General features: G+C 32.2%; 1 protein-coding gene across 1 annotated transcript in view; it reads left to right on the top strand.

Annotated features, from left to right (window-relative positions):
• Positions 1–24,245, top strand: part of LOC131854348 (uncharacterized) — an 82,721-nt gene that overhangs the window by 23,226 nt on the left and 35,250 nt on the right. The window contains exons 2-4 of the mRNA XM_059205457.1: positions 58–222; positions 1,769–1,885; positions 2,175–2,352. Of these exons, the coding sequence (XP_059061440.1) occupies positions 58–222; positions 1,769–1,885; positions 2,175–2,352 (460 nt within the window). The remainder of the gene's footprint in view (positions 1–57; positions 223–1,768; positions 1,886–2,174; positions 2,353–24,245) is intronic.

The raw sequence follows: 24,245 nt of genomic DNA, 5'->3' as shown, positions 1-24,245 counted from the left end.
GTACCTTTGGTAATTTCTGTCATTGTGGTATAAACAATTTTCAATGTCCTTTCACAGATACAAGGCAAGCCTATCATCCAACAACGGATCTTGCCAAGTCCTGCGGTGTCCATCGACGTGCCCCACAGTTTAGACCGCAGCACGCCGCCACCGGCAGACGAGAATAGCAACATCATATTCAGTCCGTGGAAGGCGTTTGGACCCTTTGTTGATACGATACAGGTAATATTTTTTCTAATTTTTTCATTTATCCTTAATAAAATCAAATCATCTTTATTCATGTAGATCTACAGACTCTTATGATATGACAAAAACTACCCTCAGTTCGAACTAAGAAGTACTGACAAGAAACCCATCTCTCATTATTCTCAAATATGCTTGTACATGTTTTAAAAAATACAGATTCATTTTTACAGTCAAAATTAAGGAGAAAAGAGCGAAAATATGATATTACAATTTTGTCAAAAGCAAATATTCTAATCAGTAGCCGTAACCAGATTAGACAGGCCGCATAAGCAGCACCATTTTACGAGTATGACGGATCATTGTTTTTATATACGAGCTGCTAGACCCGGCTTCACAGGAAGGGGGAAGATTTGGTTTGATTTTCTTTGAACGAGAGCTGGTAGCTAGTCATAACATACATACAGTAGTAGAAGATTTACAAAACCTAAAGCCAGGAATAATACTTATGAAACTAAAACACTTTCAATATGAAATTAAAATTGCGTCTTTGCAGTACAAATTCATCATGTAACCGCGCAGTTTCTTCGTACATTTTGAAACTTGTTTTCTGTTACACTTTGCTCTTTGATAAAGATGTTCAACTTATATCTAATTCTATACTCATACTTAAGATAAGAGAAAAAATATGTATACTAATACAATAAATATTATAAATATGCCTATCAGTAATCCTTTAACGATTAAACGACTGAATGGATTTTAATTATTTTTTACTTCAAATTAAACCTTCAACAAGTAGATCTAAAAAAATAGGTCTCAAAAGTTGTTAATCAAAGATTCAATAATTAAAAATAAATTTGCGTAATTATAAAGTATTCCTATAAATATTACTTCTGATTCTTGGCTATCAACGGATCCCTACCAATCAAGATTTCCTTAGAACAATGTTATTCTCTAATTGGTGCACGACGTTGATTAATGTTCCTCAGCTTACTGGAGAAGTTTCGTTCCCGAATCATTTCAGTGTCGTGAACATATTCATTATTTATTGGTTAGGTTTGTGGTTATGGCGCATTTTATAGCGTAGCGAAAGTTGTTATTGTCGTCCGCCATTCTACGCCATTCTTTTTATTGTTACACAACATGTTGCTGGATTTCTTTTGTTCGTACAATGCCTTGCTGATGCTGATACCATAGTTATGGTTTTTGAATCTTTATATAAATATACAAAAGTACAAATCATAGTTTTTGCCAAGTCTATTTCGCAATGCAATATATTTTGTCACTGATTTTTAAGATTTCTATAACTATATATAAAACATTATAAATAAATAACCCTCGAATGTTCACACAGCGCCATTAAATTCCAAACTAAGTAGAGCTTGCATCATGGATCGACACTAAACAACTGACAGAAATGCTATAAAACATTATTTAATATATGCTCACATCAATATATACTCGTGAACACAAATTATTATTGTATTATGTGAGGAGTAAACCCGCGGCCATCGAGGCTGTTAGAATAATGAGTAAAGAACATCTATAACCTACATATATAAAAAACATTGTTTATCTACAGGACGGTGAACTGTTACCAAGTCAGGACACCGTGTTACTGCCAACACCTAGAAATCTTGAGAGTTCCCTAGACGAAGACGCCACAGATCCTATTCCTACTGCGGAAACGTCTAATAAGGTAAATTATTTTTTATAAAGTACCGAAACAGCAACTAAAGCAATATGCCATCTGAAGGAATTGGTAACTCTGGCCTATAGATAGTAGATCTTAGGTATGGTGATAGAAAATTAACATGCATGAGCGGCCGAGAGTATCCTGTAAGATTAAATTATTATAGAATTTATTTAAACGAAGGGCATAACAGGGCCATCATAAAAAATATTGGGACTCCCGCAGTTACTAACACAAGTTGCTATTGATGAGGATTAAGCACTAATTCATATTAAAATAAATGTATTTCTTACAGGTGGCCTCAATAAGCCAGCTGTCATTCATGGTCAGGCCAGACAGTTTTGAGAGAGGTCAGCTGCGCCTGACCTGTATCTCCAGTGTGCACAGTGTATACAGCGAGCAAGCTGAGCTCGTCATCAACGAGGAGAGACCTCAGATAGCGTCGGTGCTTGGCACCAGAGACCGAGCTGGAGGTAAGATTATAAATGGGAATATTACTTAGAGTAGCACTTTGTTTAGAAGAACAGACGACTCACTCAGTATATAATCCACCTATTTTATTCCTACCACGCTATCACACACAAACACGACACCGTCCTCAGGGACCAAGACGATGACCACCATCATAGCATACAGCGCAATCAACCGTCCAATTCAAATGGGTATAGAAATTACGATGTCTTAAGCCTAGCTCTGAAACTGTAGCGGTACCCTCAGACTAAAGTTGTAATCGTCAGGCGTTGCTATCAGCCACTCTATAACACGTTCCGCGGGTTTAGAGAGCCATCTGCACTCGCCCCCGATCATCTGGTGAAATTGTAAAGGCTAGCTGCGGCTAAAAGTATTAGTGTGATCTGAAAAAAAACAATATATGATATAATAAACCACAGTATAGTATAAAACAAAAATATAAATTAAAAAAATTACCTAGTGACATTTAACCTCAAGCTAAGCAGTGGAGGATGATAGAAATTGGATGAAGTCAGATAAGTTAGCATATTTTGGAGAATTTCCACTTTAGTTTCTTAAGGGAACCTTATAGTGATCGAGTAGGCAGGCCATATTGCAAACTAATTGGTCTAATATTTACCATAACTGACCCTTCTAGATGGTTTTTATAACTTCCCATCTGGTCAGAGTTTTTACCGCTCCATGTAATATTAATACAAACACGACATACTGTATAATACTAATACAAAAACGTACTATAAACCCATTCTTTTAGTATATACAAACGATCCTACTCATGAATACAAATGTTTGTGAAGAAAACTCGAACCTGCTGTCGTAGTTAGTAGACGATGTGTACAAACATGTGTAAACATCTAGACCATCGAACCCGTCAAATATTAGTTGGAGTTAGAGAGTTCTAGCTGGTGTCTATGTTCTATTCTAGATTAACATCTAAGAGTTCTAATGTCTACGCTTAAAGGATCAACTCGTGTAACATGACGTATATCTTTAGTGCACTTCATACTTGTCAATAATATACACGTTTAGTTTCAGTCAGTACGTTAGATTAGTAAAGCGGATTTGGAACTGATGTTGCTAAGGGAAGGTTCCTATTTTACGTTAGCTACACGATATCTTCGACAAAGTACAGATTTTGTTACTACTTGTATAAAAAGTTGTTAGAAAATAGTTTCTATCTTCTATATATAAAAATGAATTGCTTTTCATTAGTCTCGCTAGAATTCGAGAACGGCTGAACCGATTTGGCTAGTCTTGAAATATTCGTAGAAGTCCAGGGAAAGTTTAAACGGTCATAAAATATGAAGAAATTGCATGTGAAATAGTGAAAACAACAATTTTATTTTCTCATACAAACTGATGATACCTGCCAAACAGGGTGCATTCAGAAAGTTATTGCGTAACTAAACTTCTACAATTTATGCGACTTGCGTATTTTAAAAATAAGCAAATTTGTATGTAAAAGTTCATGTTTAATCATTAATATATAACGACCTGCAATATGTTTAGAGTTTCCACTCCCATAAACCTTCTAGTAGGCCACCACATATTCCATAAACCATTAATCCGTTTTAACGATCGAGCCCACTTTGTGCATTAACGGCTTACTAGCAAGCCGGTTTGAATATTGTCTACGGCAGTTTTTGAATCAGTGCTGTGTTCTTGTTTTGCTTATAGTAATGGTACTTGGGACGGAAATTGACATCGTCTTAAGTTTCAAATAATATATCTTAATACTAATGTTATAAACGCGAAAGTTTGTGGTCATGGATGGATGTTTGTTTTTCACGCAAAAATTACTGAACGGATTTTGATGAAACTTCACAGTAATATAGCTTATACATCAGAATAACACATAGGATATATTTTTATAGAAGTTTATATATTGAAACCGCGGGCACAGCTAGTAATGTTATAAACGCGAAAGTTTGTGAGTATCGATGGATGTTTATTAATCTTTCACGCAAAAATTTTGATGAAGCTTTACAATAAATACTTATACATCAGAATAACATATAGGCTATAATTTAATAAGATATTATGTAAATCGCGCGAAATATAACGTTAAATGTAGTGTAATACACATGAAATTGCGCGGAGCAGCTAGTATATTAATAATTAGTTTAGTTTTATTAGTATTTTAATTTTCTACTATCGGCGGTCGATAACTGATTAATTTATATGACATTTTCCCGTCAAAGCACCTAGTATTAGTATAGATTATGTAAAAGGCGCATCTATTATTTCTATTGGACTTACTATATTAAAAGCACTTATTAGTATTTAAGTAATATCCAAACCGAACGGCTTGTGATGTTATTGTGTTTCTGTGCTATACCATCTGATAGTTTGAATATATCCATCGGATACGAAATAAATAATATAGAAATAGAAATAATCTCTATTGACATAAAATTAAGTTTTGAATAGTCATATTTTTTACTCTGCTACTCATAGGCAACTGCAAACGCTTGTTGCTACTTATCTATCTAACTGCTAACACAGCAATTTGGCGGCCTCGTTGGTCTGGCTATTTAGCACACCACTTTTATTCATGAGTATGATTGTTTGTATCGGTCTGGGTGTTATTTGTATTATTTATGTATATTATGTATGTATGTTTATAAAAAAAAGGATTTAAGAATATAGTTGCCTAGTATTATTAACAAAACTTCTGCTTAGCTTAGGGCTAAGTGACGCTGTGTGAAATGTACTGTTTTTTATATTATATCTTTTCTATCTGCCATCAGCCTTATGGGTAGAATCAGATTTATTATTATTTAATTAAATATTTTTGGGATATGTCATCTATCTGACGCTACTTAGTATTAAGTTGGTCTCTCTTTGCTTTAATGTGATTCCTTCACTTAACTTTCTGTCTAAATGCAACATGACTGTGGTTTGTTGTGGTAGTAAAGTTCAATACTTTATAATATTAGTTTAGATTATCTACGTTTTATCTAAAATGGTTGAAGAATATCTCAATTTGAACTTCATAACAAAGCAAGATTGTAATCCATCAAGCCTACATAAATAATGTAAGCTAGACACGGATACAAAAAATAACACGGCCAAAATTCACGGAGCAACACTGTATTCGAAATTCACTTACCTCGGAGGTGACTTCGCAAATGTCAGAGACGAGTCAGGGATGCCACCCGTACTTCTAGTTGGTACAAGATTTTTGGTACATCAGTACGAAGTAGGCATAGGTGTAGCCAGCCATGGACTCAGGGTGGGGAGCAGTCCAAAATGTTATGTAACTAGCAAACTACCCGCGGTCTTACCCCGACTAATTTCTTCGTACAAAATGGTTACATTCTATACCACTCTGTCAATCAGGAAATTCTGCCAAGAAGAGAAAACGCTACTACACATCCTATGTGGTTGTAGCTCACACATGCATAAGCGAAATCTTCTTTGGAAAGTATACACTATACCCTGAGGATATAAAAACCATCGCTTCTACAAATATTCTTAAATTTTTATCTCTGACGGACTTTGAAAAAAAGGGCGAGCACAATAAGATCTATGTAGTAGATAATAGACCAAAACCCTAAATAAAAAAAAAACCACTCTATCGAGTATATAATTATCTTACGAATATTAATATCGTAGTTAGTACTTAGTTAATTTATTTTTTTGAGGTTGGTTGGAGATCTGACTCTGTACTGTAAGGTTATCTACCTTACAGTACAGAGTTAGGTTGAGGCAAGCGTCCCACCCTGCCTCAACGTGGGTACGCCCATGGAAGTAAGATAATAACTCCATATTCGTACAATGTTATACAAGATTTTTGCGTAACGGAAATTTATTAAAAAAGGTATAATATTTGTTCAATTCTGTATTGTATTCTGTATTGCCAAATATTTTGGGAATATATTAAGGACATGTAAATTTTAATTATTTTATGTATGTATATACAACTGATAAATGGCACATCTTGTCTGTTATATGTCAGAAATGACTAACGTGTTAAACTAATATATGTTAATTATGTTAAACCATCACTGCAAAACCACATTTAAACAATAAATTTCATTTCATTTCAAAATTTAGGTTTTTCATGCTTTCACACTTCGCTATAAAAATGTAGAGCCGCATCTATCCTTACATGATTCTTAAATGACATTACATTATTTTGGAAAAGCAAATTGAGCATATATACGATATTTTCAACCGACTTTTAAAAGGAGCAGGTTCTCAATTTTATTTTAAGTATGCTACCTCGGAAATTTCTTATACGTGAACCGATTTTTCTATTATTTGAAAACTGATGTTACTCGTATAATCTCATATAAATTTGATCAAAGTCTGTAATGTAGTTTTTCAGTAATCCTTAATAATTCGATTGAAGTAGGTTTTTTCGAGGCCTAAAAACCTCCTTCGAACTAGAAAAAAGATCTTTGTTGGCAACCCTGTATATAAGTGTAGCTTACATAAATGTATGTCGGCAGCATAGTAGAATATACCTTTATACCTTCAAGTATCATAATCAATATATCACACGCGGAGATCGCATTACAGTATACTCCAAAGAGACGCGAGTAGCTATCTCCTCAAATTACCGTTACCGTTTTTAGACAAGGAAAGTATCATTTTTGGGGTCCCGAATAAAAAAAGGGAAAATGGAACCCTTGTGTTGCCACTTTATCCATTCGCCTGTCATATTACAGAAACTACTGGGGCTATCGATTTGAATCCATAACAATATAATGTAAAAGTATAACGCCATCTAGTCCTAAGCTAAGCCGAGCTTGTGTTATAAGTACTAGACAACTGATACAAATACATTTCTTTTTATAAATACATGTATAAATATGTATATTACATAAAAGTCCCAGACCAATACAAACAATCTTTACAACTAACTTTTTCTTTCAATGAAACAATTCTGTATTATATTCGGAAATAAGTTTTTTAAGCCGTAAAATATCTGCTAATATTTTGTGTTCAAAAATAAGTTTTAATACATTAAAACTTTTCAGTATTCTCGAATTGTGTTCTAAATTTGGTAACCAAACGAAAGTATTATAAAAAATTGGTAGATATTTTCTAAGAAATAATTGTAAGAAATGAGAAATTTAATTGGAATCGCCCCTGGCAAAAGTATTTTAGTATAAAAATGGATATCTTATGTTTCATTCAAGAACTGTTAAATGATTGCATTTTTAAATGTAATAATAATTAATTGTAATACTTTCATAAACAGATATTTATGTATTTATATAATTGAAATCGCAGATTCAGTGTATTTATGTTCAAAAACCTCGACAAGTAGCCGATTAAGTAGCTGTAATATATACATTTTAAAATTTCATACACATCGAAACATACATTGGTTTTTAAATATATTACTCCTACATAATAAAACAATTTATGTCATATCCTAAAAACTACCCAGCTAAGTAATGTGAACCCTAAAATATAGAGTTAATTTCTGTGAGCTATTTCTAAAGAACAAAATGGAATCCTTAACTCAGAGAGAACTATATCTCTTCCTCGGATTTCTTGAGGAAACTTTAGTTCTGTTCAATCAATACTATATCGGATTATTATACCTTTTCCATTACATCTTGTAGAACCAATTTATTTGTTTGTTTTTTATAACTATTCAAACCCAATCTCTTTGGGATCCTAAATAATTTTTATTCCGGAATGTAAACTATACTATATATAGGAAGCAAACCAATCCCACTCTACAATTCAAATATTTGATGCAACCAACTTGCACTGCAATTTGCCTCGAGTACTTACTTCCAGCATAAAATGCATCCGCTTCGCGGTAAGCAAATACTATTAGCAATAAAAAAAGTTTCCGTTTACCAACGCGGCTAATCTTAAAATGTTAATGTGATTAAGTTCTTCAATGAATCAATGAATATGGTAATAATCGATATTGAATCGTATCTGGTTTTGAGTTGCAGATATCGATATAAATTTTAATACTTATTAGCTGTGTTACTAGTAACTTCGTATGTTTTTTAGGAATGTTTGTGTGACTCCACAATATACCCAAATATCTCCAAAAGACATATCAAGTACATGCGAATGATAGTGGAATTAAACAAAATAATAACAAGAGATCGCTTTGAGCGATTAGGCCGCCTTTTGTTCGCATATTTTTCTTTTTTCATTTTTGTAATTATTTATTCTTTTTTATGCACAATAAAGAGTTATTATTATTATAAGTAATATAAATCGCTTATAGATATCGGCGGGAAGCATAAATAAAGAGCTTGTTTTGTTGTATAATGTCGTTTGGCGTATGTATCTCTAATAACTTTGACATTTCTATAACCATTTGAAGGGATATATCAGTTGATTTAAACAATAACAGTGATACTCCCTAGTCCTCAATAATATCAATGTTACTATTTATTATATATACACCTATTTTATATTGTAATATCAATAGTAGAATTCATGTTCGACGGACTCGATATCTAGTGGTTGAGCAATCCGCCTTACTTCCGATGGTCGTGGGTGATGTTGGGTATTTCTCGCATGGTACAAATATTTTCATTCGTAAATATTATTGTTTGTATAGATATATATATTTTCCATGTGTATTACGTATTAGAATAATGTAGAACTTAGAGAGTTTTAAAAAACTCAAAGACTGTACAAGTAGAAACTTACGCAATATAAATAAGCTGATTTTACCTAAACATAGAATGAATTACCTTACCATAGAATGAATTATTGATTTTGTGCCGTCTGCACAAAATCAATAATTCATTCTATGGTAGTTGCGTAAGATTTTATAATAAACTGCCAGAATCTGCATTAAATCTGAGAGAGAGGCAATTCAAATCTTATATTAAACAATTTTTATGTAAGAAAGCCTATTACAGGATAGACGAATTCATAGATGACAACATATCAAGTAAATAATTAGTTTATTAGCATACAACGTTATAATTTAATTTTCTCATTGCTTTCTTGATTTAATTGATTGATTTTAGAAATATGAAAGCGTAGCGGTTCTTGTATTGATTGCCGCATGCATTCTTATGTAAAATGTGAATACTATAACTATCAGATGGCAATTGTAAGTAGCTTTGACGTGGTCTAGTGTTTTGAGTAGTCATGCTCACTAAAATATCCAGACTTGTGGCGGCGAGGTGGGCCGGGTCATTGGGCTCCCTAAAATATGGTCGAGCCCAGTGATGGCTGGCTCATTCGTCATACTTGTCTGCTCTAATCACTATGACTGATTTCCTCTTATTAATTGTTTAACCAGTTGGTTATGTATTCAATATTTTTTCTTATTTGAGTATTTAATTGAATTAGTGCTAATTGGTGGTTTGTATTCACACACGTAAACTTAAAAATGTAAAGTAATAATAAAATTATTTAAAAGAGCAACACGCAAGTTTCTTGCTCGTTCTTCTTGTAATGAGATAGCTTTCCGAACGAGCGGTAGATTAAAAAAATGTAATGACTATTCAAAAGTGTAAGTTTATTTGAATAAACGATTTTCTATTCTATTCTATTTATTTTAAAAGAAAATTCCATATCGCATGCTAAGCAGAACTTGTAACGAGTAAGTAGTATCACAGGTGTATCACATCGTAACGTGATGTCCGGAGTGCTATTCATAGGTGGTTACCACTTACCATCAGAAGGACGGTCAGCTTTTCCTTCTTGCCAATGACATAAAAAATGCTGTAAAAACTGTAATTTCTAAGTTTTTAGGGTTGACACAAACTGTATCATTAATTTATTTTTAATCGAATTAGGTGTTACTACTTTGCGGAAATCCATTTCACTACTTAATGGACTTATATTATTATTATAATTTGATCGGCATTGGAGAAGGTCCTAACGGTAGTCAAGTAATTGTTGCGGAATTAAACAAAATAATATTTTATTTCAGTGTGCCATTAAGTAGTAAATCATTAATGTTGTTAATAATATTTTAATTAAACAATTAATCGGTACAATTCAGACATGCATAAATAGAAAGCAATTCAAATGTAGAAGTCCGCGTGAGCAGAACATAACTCACTCACTACATTTACGCTTAATATCGATACAGCGCAAACATCGATGCACCGAACATTACCTTTGGCTATTCGACCAGAATATTCGGAGTCAACAGTGGCCTGTAGCGGCAAATATTTGAGTGATTGCTTACACAGAAGGGTTGTACGAATGGCTAGTAGTGAGAAATCGATGTCAATATTTCGCGAACTGTCAATGTTATCACGGACGAATAAACACTAGCTGTAATGTTGACAACTGTTCTACTTTCTGAGATATTTTGTCCTATGCTTTGTGATTTCGAATACAATTTCAAAACAGCAGTTCGACTACCGTTTTTATAACATCTCAATAGTCTCCTACCTTATTTTTATTAAATTTAACAAGTTTTACCACTAACAAATTAAAAGTTTTTGTTATTTGTATCTGGATGTTTACTAGACTAAGGAGACGGAAAGAGAATTTAACTGCGCTTTTGGAAGACCAATCCTTTACTGTCTCTCAGCCGATCGCTTTATTTCTTCTTGTCGAGTAACATTTTAGGAACTTTTGGATTTGAAAATTTAGTTCAATTCGGATGGGTAAAGAATGCTAGTTAACACACGAATCCTATTGATTTGTGTGTTAACTTATCAAAAGAGATAGAAAGAGGTAGACTTTGTTCAAAGTCGTCTAATGTGGATATAAATAGATTAATAAAAAAGTAAAACTTTATTATATTACCTTTTCTTTATATTATACTAGCGACCCGTCCCGGCTTTACACGGATGTATTACAAATCTTTGAATTGCTTGGCTTCTTCTCTACTATAACACGCATCTATTATACAAATAAACCTTTCTCTGGAATTACTCTATCTACTGTTGAAAACTGCCTTAAAATCCCTTGCGTAGTAAAAGCTATAAGTGAACAGATAGCGGTGGCGACTTTGTTTATACTATGTAAAGATTTTACTGGGATCGATGAATATAAATGTTTTTACTTTAGAGTTTGTTTTCTTTCAAAGTCGTGATTTGATTATGAGCTGACTTTGTAAAAATACTTTCTTATAACAAACGAATGACAAGTTATAAGTACCTGATTCATTGTTATTCCTTGACAAGCTTATTCTTATTCAATACTTTCTATACTTAAATTCTGATTTATCAAACTTAGGTACTGTGTTTTAAAAAGAAAATCATTATGTTCCAAAAATAAATATACAATCTTATTATTAGGTGTATTAGTAAGGGCTGTATTTCCATTCAGGTTTGTTATATATAAAAAGTATTTTATAATAAAACTAAACATATAAAGGTATAATCAATAGAATAAAACAAATAAGAATTAGGAGCACAAGAAAATTAGTATGTCTACTAAAGAAGTATTTTATTTTCCCGCCCAAACGTAATGCGCCACAGATTCACAATATTGCACGGCGCGCAGCTGTAGTAAGTTGACCAGCGCATTATAGCTGTATGAGATATTAATACTATTATGAATATTAACCCTTATTTATATTTAAACAGAATAAATACTAAAGAATTATTAAAGTTAGACATACATGTAACAATGAAGAAAATATTGAGTTCTCCATTTAGTCAGTGTTACAACCGTCGTGATTACGGGTAAAGTGAAGAGCATTGGTAGGTGGCAAATTATGGGCAGACATATTTGATTACCAGCACACCTTTTCTTTTATTCTTAGTTGTTACTGTCGAAATTCATATAATAAATACAATATAATATAGTGAATTGTCTAGGGTTAATCCTAGACAATTCACACAGTGCCATCTAGTCCCAAGCTAAGCAGAACTTGTATTATAGGTACTAGACAACTGATATAAATACATGGATGCATTTTTTTTTTGTAAATAGTACATACAATTCATAAAAAACACCTAGACCGATACAAACAATCGTACTGATTAATACAAATGTTTGTACCGTGCGAGGAATCGAATCCACGACCATCGGATAGTAAAGCGGTGTGCTAAACAACTAGACCACCGAGGCTGTGAAATAAAAATACGGCGATTTGTTTTATACTATGCAATTATTAACTTATTATTACTACTTATATCAGTCTTTGGTGTCGATAAGTCGTCCAGTACTTAATCATTAAGCCATAATTAATACCCTTAAGTAATTATAGTCGGACTAAGAACATCGTATTAACTATAGTAAATACTGTAATACCAATTGTTTTATCACAAAATCTCGGCAACAAAATCTAACTTGAAATATTACAGTAGTCCGTTGTGTGATGTATTAAACGTCCAATAAGAATGGATTTTCCTACTTCAGCAAAACTTTAAGCCTTGCGGGTATACATGGAACAGGGTACAATTCTTTTTCACGATTAATCTCCTGTGAGTTCTATAATAATAGCTCAAATTATCTAATACAGGACTTTATAGCTGTATTATATTCTATTTTGAACTATGTAAACCATTTATTACGCATATTATTAACTTTCAGTACATATATACTATTATTCGACTATTATATATCATACATACTATGTAAAATTTAATTGAAGAAAATGTGTTCATAAAGAATCAGTAGACATACTGATAAAAATTATCATATATATATATATATATATATATAAGTGTGTGTGTGTGTGTGTGTGAAAAATATTATAAATATATATCTTTTCAGTTCAGCTAGGTACTTCAATTACCTTCGAAAACGGCAAGAAACCCAACTGCTACATTTTTTATGCTATTATATATATTTTTAATGAGTTTCCATTTGCAAAATAATACACCAACTTAATCTTCAGAAAGAACCTTTAAAGAAATTACAATAATATAATATATTATATTAGACGTTGAATTATCGTAATTTGTGTGAAAGTGTATTTGTCAGTTTGTGTGATACCTTTTAAAGAGTAACCCACTAAGCCGATTTTAAAAGAAAATCATGAAAATAGAACGTATCCTGAAGTCGGACATGGAATATCTTTTATCTCAAAAATACAGGCGAAGTTGTGAGTATTATTACATAAAGACAAACTCACTTTCCATAAGCTTGTTTAAATATACACCCCCAACGTGCGGGGACTAAAGATTTTATAAGTTTAAAGTAACAAGCTATTCACGGGGCAAGTTAACAAGTTTCAAATATGGAGTTTACCATCTAATTAAATTGTTTAACAATAGTTCAAGCTTACAATGTCGGCTCTCGCGTGGTTGGCTTGTTGATGCTTCATTTAAGTGAAATTATTGAACTTGTACTATAAGCCCGGACTAGTTAGATAGTCGTTTGTTTGTTTTTTAATTAAATCCAATATACCACACCAAATCCATACTCTAGTATGAATTTGGTGAATATTTATTTGCTAAACCCGCAAACTCCGTTCCGCATCAGAATGTAATAATATGTGGAAGGTTTTTTAAAATTTAGTTACGCAACAAATTTCTGAATGCACCCTGTTTGACAGGTACGAACAGTTTCTATGGAAAAATATAATTGTAGTTTTTACTATTTTCCATGCAAATTTTTCATATTTTCTCACCACTTAAACCTTCCTTGTATTTCTACAAATAAAACCAAAATTTAAATAAAGATTTAAAATAGAGACAAACCGGTCCAGCCGTTCTCGAGTTTTAGCGAGAGTAACAAACATTATTTAATTTTTATATATAAGAGATTATAGTAGTTACTTACTATAATGGAATGTGGATGGAAGACTTGCGATTAAAATGGGAGTTACAATTTGCAAGATTTAAATTGTAATTTTGTTTCGACTGATCTGAATGTGCTATGATAGTTCGACCTCCTTAAGTTCCTCCCTGGAAACCATCGTAGTTTATTTCTGGTAGATTTTTCACCACGTGTTAGCTGATCTAATCATCATCATCATCATCATCGCAGTCCGGAAGACGTCCACTGCTGGACATAGGCCTAATATCATACTCATTGTATTATTCTCCATTGTATCATTACAGGCATATTAAATTACTAATAAAAACACTACATGATTTATATTATTTCTAATGCATTATGATGGTTCATTCAGTGGCGAATCTGCTGTCGCAGTATGGGTGTAGCCTCAAAACGGTCGAAATTTGATCACCAATAGAAAACGTCGTAAGGATAATTTCCGCAGTGGGGAATTAAACAAAATACTATAAATCCATTAAGTAATGAAATGAACTTCCGTAAAATAACACCTAATTCGATAAAAAACAAATAAAAACACCGTTGACTATTAACGACCATTAATAACACAAGACTATTGTACAATGCCCTAACATAAACAAAATCCATAAAATCTACGTTGTTTCAAATAGAACATTAGAGAATGAGAAAACGCGTAATGAATTAAGTGAAATTTACGATAAAAAGTTACGAAAACAATAATTAGATATTCATTACGAGATATTATCGCGTTTTCTTTTTACCGACATGGAAAACTCTTGAAAGGCGGTAGTATATTTTTAATTGAGCTGAGCGACTATGTTATTAAATTATTATCGATATCGATTATAAAAGTATTTTTTACAACAAATTTTTCTATTTTACAAACGTGGTAAACTCTTGTTATAGTTAGATTTTGAAGAGTGTATAGGTTATAAAACCGAGATAAATGTTAACGCCTGCATGGGACCTCAGTCTCACCCATCAGCCTTCAAGCAGCTTACAGCTTCATTACAGGATACGAGGCTTGACTTCTTAGTCCTCTGAAATTGCAACGCATGTGTTAACATCGTGTACCATGATAATGTGATGACCGTTATTACCACCTACCATGAGGTGAGCCGTTAACTTGTCTGGAATTTTAATAACATAAAAAAAAGATACCAACTGTTTATAACAAAAAACATAAATAATAAGTAATTACAAAATAACTATCATTATCTTTGATAATTTTGTATTAAATTATATTAAATCTTAAAATTAATTAATATGAAGCGAAAAATATAATCCATATCAGTAATGAAAGAGAAGATATTGAAACGAGGAAAATAAACACCGGAGCTATTGAACTGATTTCATAAATTCATTCATTGTTTCCAAGCAAATTATTACTGAGAGATATAGAATACACGTTCCCCGAACATACGCACCGTAGGATACTGGCAAAAATAGTAAAAAAAATTGTTAATTGAGTTCTCAACTCTAGAAATAACTAAACTTTACAAATATACAACATTTCGCTTATTTTCTAAAAATAGAGCTACACGAATAGCCAAACTATTTTAGTGATATAGCCAAACAAGTTTAGTTGTCAGTATTTTAAACTTTATTTAGTATAATTATTATTATGACTAAATTAAAATACTAATTAACTATTAAAATACTAAGAATAATATTATCGACAATTTTTCAAAAGTGCTTGCATCCCATCACTAGAAGTACTAACCATTAACGCTATTACTCTAATGATTCAACAAAGCACAACGCCCTCCTAATTACAAAACAAAGCTTTTTAATAAAGATATTTCTTCTTTTAACCACTCCCCCAATTCTGCTTTCAGGAGCGCCATTCGGGCAGCGCTATTTTTTACCTTCATTTTCCTTTGAACCGCAACAGAGAATTGCTTCTCTTTAAATAACTTACAAAAATACACTATATCCTTTTGTATACTCTATATACAATAATAGTAGTAGTCATTTTTTTTTTAATAATAATAGCAATAATATAATATTTATCGAAAAAGTCATATTCACATTTATTATTTTATCTAACGTATAACGCACTCATGTTCATAATTAGGATAAGACACTGCTATAGTTATGATATAAATAATTTAATTATTCACTAATAATTTTTATTTTTGATGAATGAATTGAATTTTCATTCAATGATATATTTTTAGATTTTAATATAACAATATATATTAAACAAAGTAAATAAAATCATCTACAGAGTATTTTACTAATAATAGTCAATATTCTACTAAACACTTTAATAAACAAGCATGAATAGTTTGGAATTTATATTCGGATTTATCTTTGTTTTTTGGTGCGAGTACTTTAATTTTAAATGTATTTCAACTGACTTTTCGCTTGGTATGCCTTGTTATTCATGCCTAACCCTATATGATAAAAATAATTTCTGGCCCACAATCGAATACTGCGCTCCTCTACTGCGCTCCTCTACTCAGTAACTAAAGCACGATTCTTGAGGGAAGAAAAAATTAGACATCTCGGAATTTATTATTTTATATATCTCGCAATGTAAACGGTAGGCCTTTATTGCTGTTTTATATGAAAAACACGGTATAACGCATCCGGGCCTTTAGGTTATTGCTTCCGTTTTTGCGCGTCGGCATGCCCGCTGGCGTGGGAATAAAAATGTATAAAATTTTCGTCTGTATTGTTAATGTTGGTCGTATATTACTTGAAACTATTGTTCGGGATAAATTGGTCGGTCTACGCAATTGTTTTGTGAACGGTCCCGGTCGACCATTGTGTTGCAATTACATACAATATGTATATACGACAGTTTTTTCTTCGATCGATCCTCCGTCCAATTCAAACGAGGATCGAAATTACGACTGACTGAGCAGAGATTCGAACTCCTAGAGGTGCTCTCCGACTAAAGTCGTGTCCATCAGGCTGGAGTTGACCTTCAGCTGCTCTATAAGTCCTACAGCGGGTTTGGAGTGCCATCTGCACTCGCCCCTATCGTCTGGTAAAGCTGTAAAGACCGGCTGGGCCAACAGCATAGAGTAATCCGAAAAAAAGTATTTTTTAGATGTAGAAATGTGTAAATCGGAATTGCAGATATTGGCCGTATCTTCCATAGTCTTCAAGTTGTATATAAATTTTATATACAACTTACAACTATACGTACAGTCTAGTCAACCTACTCTATTAATTTGCTATTATGCCTGAAAATAATTTAAATTCCAATATCTTACACATTTTTCCAATTTTAATACTGACTCTGACTGTAAATACGAATTCACTCGAGATACATTCTCTTCTTGGTGAAAATCGAGTTTTTCACATGTAATTATAAGAGATACCAATTTAAAGAAAATCTGACCAGTGTGAAACGTTGATATTATTTGCCTTATCTTATGGGTAAAATTTCATCGAATTTCATTCGTTTTTTTTATATAGTACGATGATGACTAACAGGCATATGGTCCATCTTATGGTAAATTGTTACAGTAGCCAAGGGACGCCTAAGACACCAGGGGTGTCACATGCGTGTTGCCGACCCTTAAGAAATCTTAATATACCCTTCTTGAAAAACCCCATGCTGTAGTCTCGTGATAAAAACTCGACATGTACTTTATTCCGTAATCGAAGTGTACGCTCTAGTTGTACATGTAATAAACACGCATCCTTAAAACCTCGAAACAGTTTGCTTTATTTGTGTTGAAAGATGAGATATGCCAGTGAAAGAACAGGGTGCCGAAAAATTATATTCTATTTCTCTAGTGGGGTACAATAGGCGTCATATAATGAAGAGGAGATGCTGATTATTCTAATATATCTAGCGAAGTGTTTTCATGTCAAATACTATCTTCACCACGACGTTGATAGTTCATAATAGTCCTGAATACCTCATCTGTATCTGGAATGATAAGTATATATTTTGTATAATCCAACATTTAGCTAGCCAGCAATAATTACTTAACTTTGCATTGCGAAGTCAACAGGACTTAATTAAAACATTTCACCAGTCGTCCGCCGCCGTATTTTTATATTTTACTAACAAATTATTTCAAACTACAGCCAATGCACACACATGCTCGCTGCAGTACTTATACACTTTTTATAAGTATATTTTACAGTTCTGTCGTCTCCTGTTTTTGTACCATACTAAACACTTTTGTACTATATACTTTTTTCCAGTTATATGATTCCGGTTTAGTCATATTATATTATACTAGCTACCCGCCTTCGCACGGGTTATATATCTTCCTCTTAAATCACTCTATGTACTGCTGAAAATTGCATTAAAATCCTTTGTCTAGTTTAAAAGATCTAAGCGAACAGATAGCGCAAGCGACTTCATTTTATATTACGCAAAAATTAATAGCTGTTAAACACAACTTTAAAATAAATAAAATTTATAATATACTGTAGCCTAAGTTACTCCTTATAACATTCAAAAGTTTCGTCTAAATAGGTCCATCCATAGTAGTAAGAACAACATGTAGACATATAAAAAAATCTAATTAATTTATTGATGCAAGTACCATATAAGTACTATAACTGTACTTTCGTATGCATTTAGTGAAATGCTGTTAATTTGAAATTTTAAGCAGACACTTAAATTTTTATTAGCATTGCATATTACACAAGTCACATATGCTGCTTGTGGTTAATAATTGTAAATCAATACATATAAACCTTCTTCGTCATCTTGCCCAAACAAGTGATAGATATAAAATATTTTCATTAACATTACATTACATATTCAATTTCAAATAGGCGTCCTGAAAACTTAAAAATGACCGCCACTCTCGCTATGAAAATAAAATTCCCAAACAGTTGCCTTTCGACCGCTTAAATAACAATTTGTAACTTTATATTATCTGACAGATTTCTCAGATATCATAATATTATTTATAGGTCGATACATTTCTGCGACCTATAAACATTTTTCATCAAAGATCCACAGATAGATGCACGGAAATGCCAACCCCGGGGAGTGTAATTTATTTATGACATTTATTTCGTGTGACCACAAATTTGGGGATTGCATAAATTATACTAAAAATTACGAGCGCTGGTCAGGAAAATCACATTCGTAACACATTTACAGCACTATAATATATTATTATTTTTGTAAATCTATTTAACATATGAAAGAAAGAAAGAAAAATATTTTATTCAGTGCAATGTAAAAAATACAATATAAACAACAAACGAAAAAAAAAAGAGCAAATAAAATGTACATATAATTAAACTTAATTTACCATAATTAAAAATAAACATAAAATAATCATTTTTTACATCCAAAAATGCACTGAAATGGCTCCACTCAGCTTTAATGTATGTCCTAGGTGAACATACAGCTGGTTTTCAGTGGCACCAAAAATATATATATATAAAAGGGGGAGAGAGAGAGGGCACTATTTAAAATATTAATGATAATAATTAAAACAAAATTACAACTAATAAATACAAACCAATTACATATACTAGAAATAACAAAAAAGAATAAAATAACATTAATAAATATAAACATTAAACATATATATACAACTACTTTGCCGTAAGATTTATAGGTTAAATAGTACATAGATAATTCTTGTATAGTTTTTTAAAGGTGAATAATGATTTATACATATGTAGAACAGATTCAGGTAAATATTACAATCTCACGAATATCATAGATGTAGGGTATATAATTGATAGGGTATAAATTGATAAATGTATTCTATAGGTAAAGCCAATGAATTTCCTTATGTATGAATAATATTCAATAAAAGCAATAGGATAATTGTAACAATCGCCATTCTTTACATGTAGTATATATTTATCAAATGTGTAAATAATACATTTGTATTTAAAAAAAGGCAATAAAATACAGTTTTTTAAGCCTCGAATATACAAACTACAATCGCTTTATTAAGGACTAGTCCTTACCTAACGTGAGCAACTTCGTCTCTTTTTTTTCGAGCACATTTGACTGTTTTTACAACATTTATTATTTCATAAGATAAGGTAAGATTGAGGTACCCACGTATACGACTTTGTACAAGGTTTGATTTAAATTAATTATAATAAATATTATGTAAAATATATATATATCATATATTGCAGCACCTGGCAACGTCAGGTCTTCATGATTTCCACCTACACGCAGACTGCCTCTACGTCTGCGCGATAATCCATAAAATTGTAATTAAACTCTGTGTGATGAGCATTGATTTTCTGTTTTTAATTAGTCTGTGATGAAAAGAGATTATGTTAGAGAGCCGGCATCTTTTGTTTGTAAATTTAATTATAAGTATTTTGTGAAATTTAAATAAATTGGAAGTACTGAAATAGTATTTAGTTTTCCCTCGGTCAGAAGAACCCTATAATAATTACTTTACCGTTTCAATTCTAAACTCATTCCTTATGTACCTACAATTTGTATACTCGTGTAGTAATTATTGTTGTAAACTCTGAATGATTCATGAATGAATTGAGACCTATCTCCTCTACGAAAATGTTTGAAATAAATAAATAACCTTGGACAATTACCACAGCGCTATCTAATCCCACGGTAAGCAGAGCTTGTATTATGTAGGTACTAGACAACTCATATAAAAACTTAGACATATATTTTTTTAAATACCTATCGGTTTGGGTGTTTTCTATGTATACTATACTTAGAAAACAGCCAAACCGGTACAAACAATCATATTGATGAATACAAATGTTTGTGCCTTGCGAGGAATCGAACCGGCGACCATCGGAAGTAAAACGGTACGCTAAACCACTACACCACCGAGGCCGTGAAATGACATTATTAACTTTAAAGCGACCTCTGAACTAACTAGATACAGTGTAAAACAGCTCGTCTAACACCCGACGCGTTCCCTAGAGAATTAATTTCCGATGTTGACTTTAATGAACCGCCTTCCGGGTCATTTGCATCGATATTTCGATGCCGCTCAACGAAATGAGCGCTCTGTGCAAATTTGCCGAACGCATCCGTCCAACGTTGCAAACCGTCCGCCGGATATTACGTAGTGAGTGATGGTATTGAAACAGAAACCACCGCAGATTATATTAGTTGCTTATTTAATTATCCTTTTTTTAGAAAACGTCGCGATCTAGTGTATACTGGCCTTTATATTAATAGTTTAGGAAAACCCTGGACATCTAAGCAGACTTGCGGCTTAATAATAATAATATTGGTCAATTCATACAACGCCATATAGCTATAAAGAGCTTGTGTTATGGATACTAGACACTGATATAAATACTGAGTTACATTTTTTTTTTAAATACTAGATAATATACATAGAAAATACCCAGACCTAAACAAACAATCTAACTCATAAATACAATAGTGCATAGAAGGTAGACAAATTTTTAGTAAGGGTCCATACTCTAATAAGTTATATCAAGTCAACCAAGTAATTTCTCCTAGAAATCAGCTTGATTAATTACTAGTGAATTAGATAAGGGTTACTGTTAACTGCTGCTTTATTGACTTCGGCCTCATATTATCATCTTCCGCTGTAGTCCCGCCAGCATATAATGTTGGGGCAGCCGGGAGCATCATTCCATTTATTAAATAAATTATAGTTTTTTTTCGAAAATATAGATACCCCAATAACTGTATACTATGGATCATATACCTAATTCCTATTGTTTTAAATGTCATTAAAAACCTTTCGCTTTAAAGTAATTAATAAACATATATTGAAACATCTTTATAAACTTTCATATATCTTATATTATTTCATTTTACTAATAGTGTTTCCATCAGTGAATGAATTTTTATCTTGTAGACAGTTTTCAACTCTATGCCACTACGTATTAATCTGAAAATTCCATAGTAGAGATTAATACTTTCAAAAAAACTTCTGAAACCTACGTGACGTCTAAAGTATACAGTCAGCTAATATCCTCCCCTCCATGAAATAAATCTCATTGCTGTCATCGTAATACGTCATTTAGTATTACGAGCGAAACAATCGCTGAATCAGAAAAGGGTGAAATAAATCAACTTGTTTGTAAATCAAGGGGAGTGGACTAAGAATTAAAAACAATGTTAAATGAAGCTCTTTTTTTTTATTAGGTATTTTACGGCCCTGGAAATCTCCTTTCAGCCAAACAATTACATTCTACAAATACGCTCGCAAACAGTGTTGACATATTAGCCCTAATTTTTTCTCAAAATTTCCCTAAAATTTTGGATTCAAAGAAAAATATTAATGTTGTATTTTTGTAGGTGCAAATTTTGCATTCTCGTTTTTATTGTTTTCATGTGTTGTTACATTGTTACGTTCTTATTGTATCTTAGCTCGTAATCTTCTAAAAAATTACAATTATAGCTTCTTCAAAACTGACATATTCTTTTTACCACAAATCCCTCCAAATATTGTTTCTCTTATATTTTCCCCATCATGGTAAAATTCCCCAAATTTTGGGGTATACCACTCAATCTGGCATCACCGCTTGGAAACTCAAAACGTTAGTGAAAACATAAAAAAACACGGGGCCATTCGTCACTTGATCTTATCTGGTGACATCGGGGCCGTGGGTAGGGATGACAAATGCCATTAGCATAGACGACCGGTACGAGATACACGTTATTAATAATGGTTTTTGCAACTGAAATAGCACACAACTTGTATACCATTTCAGCTTGTATGATACAAGCTGATTGCTCACCTGATGGTAAGTGGTACCGTCTATACATACACATAAACAAGACACTTTATATAATGACATGTCTCTACGCACTGTTATTTTTCTTCTATCAACTAAAATACAGCTTACAAATTAAGTTGGTTACTAAAATGGGTGAGAAGACTTTGTAGAAGGTAAAGGTAGGACTTTGAACAATAAGATATTTAGTCTGAAAACTGAACATTTAGATAAATGTTTAAACCACTTGTCTACACTTACTCTTCATATAACTGGAGAAATGAAATTCCACACAATAGTTAAATAGTATCATGCCACCAATAATATTGTTTTCATTTGAATTAAACTTTTTTCATATTGTAGTACTGTTGTATAATGTACCACATTATTTATAGCAAATAAGCCATATAGCCATTGCACTAGCCGTGGTCACAAGCTGACTCACGAGCTAGTGCAAACTAGTTGAAACGTCGAGAGAGGTAAATACCTTTATTTGCCATAAAATTATTCGTATTAAGACCCGGCTAATAGTTTAAATAATGTATATTAAACACGAATGCTTAAAAGTAACTAATGCACCACACTCTATCAGATTATACCTCAGTCAACGTTCAGTTTTTATATAGTACACTTTGTAAGTAAGATTCATTATTATCTATAGAAATAAATGAAAATTATATTTCTCGTTACTAAATAAAAAAAGAGGATATTTTTATTTTAAGAGTAACATAGCTAAGATAAATTATATAAATACATTAAGATGGAGTAAAATAAATCAGTTAATTTATATTAAGAGAAAACAATACATTTCACTCATTGGAGATTAAAGGTTTAGCTCCAAAGTGTACCTTACAGGAAAAAATATCGTCGCTTTTTTTGGTTCCTAATGCGGAACGGGGACTGAATAAAAATCACTACATTTGTCACAGCATAAGAATTGGAATTAGACAAATTCGTCCGTTAAATTAAGCCCATTCCGAGTGGGGAGCGGAATTCGATTTTGGGCAAATCTCCCACCGGCTGGGGAAATGGTTTTGGGGATGCGGGGTAAATTCTACAGAGCCGCCCCGCGATCTAAGTCGCGCACGTGATTGGATAAAATACAAAGTGTATTTACTTCTAATTTGATTTTAAATTGGATGCAAATGGATGGACTTTTTTCAAGTTAATCCCTTAAACTGGGTGCTTGAAATAAATTATTCGGCTTAGTGAATCGAGTGAAAATTAAATCGATCCATTGGAAAATTTAAATGGCTTAAGTTGATCCGTGAAAAGCAACATGAGTTTTATATTAACTATGTTTTAAACAACTTCATCACAGACTATTATTCGTAAGCCTACTTTGGACATGAATGTGCATAGATTCACTTATTGAGGTTTTAAATATATTTTAATAATAGGTAATCTTTATTCACAAATATATATATACAATTTTATAAGCTAGGGCTAAATATATACATTTTCACTAATATATTTGTGAATATAGATGTGTATATGTATATATATATATTGATAATAATTCATCAATATATTTAAAACCCCAATAAATAGACGTATATCAATATATTTTAAAATAAAAATATATAAGAAGCCCCGCAGCTGAAGTCGAGTCAAACGTAGAATACATTGTGGCCCT

This window comes from Achroia grisella, unplaced genomic scaffold (genome assembly GCF_030625045.1).
Source record: "Achroia grisella isolate CSIRO2021 unplaced genomic scaffold, CSIRO_AGI_Agris_v1 utg976, whole genome shotgun sequence".
Classification (NCBI taxonomy): domain Eukaryota; kingdom Metazoa; phylum Arthropoda; class Insecta; order Lepidoptera; family Pyralidae; genus Achroia; species Achroia grisella.
Note: the sequence above shows the minus strand (reverse complement) of the source record. Positions and strands in the feature narration are given on the sequence as shown.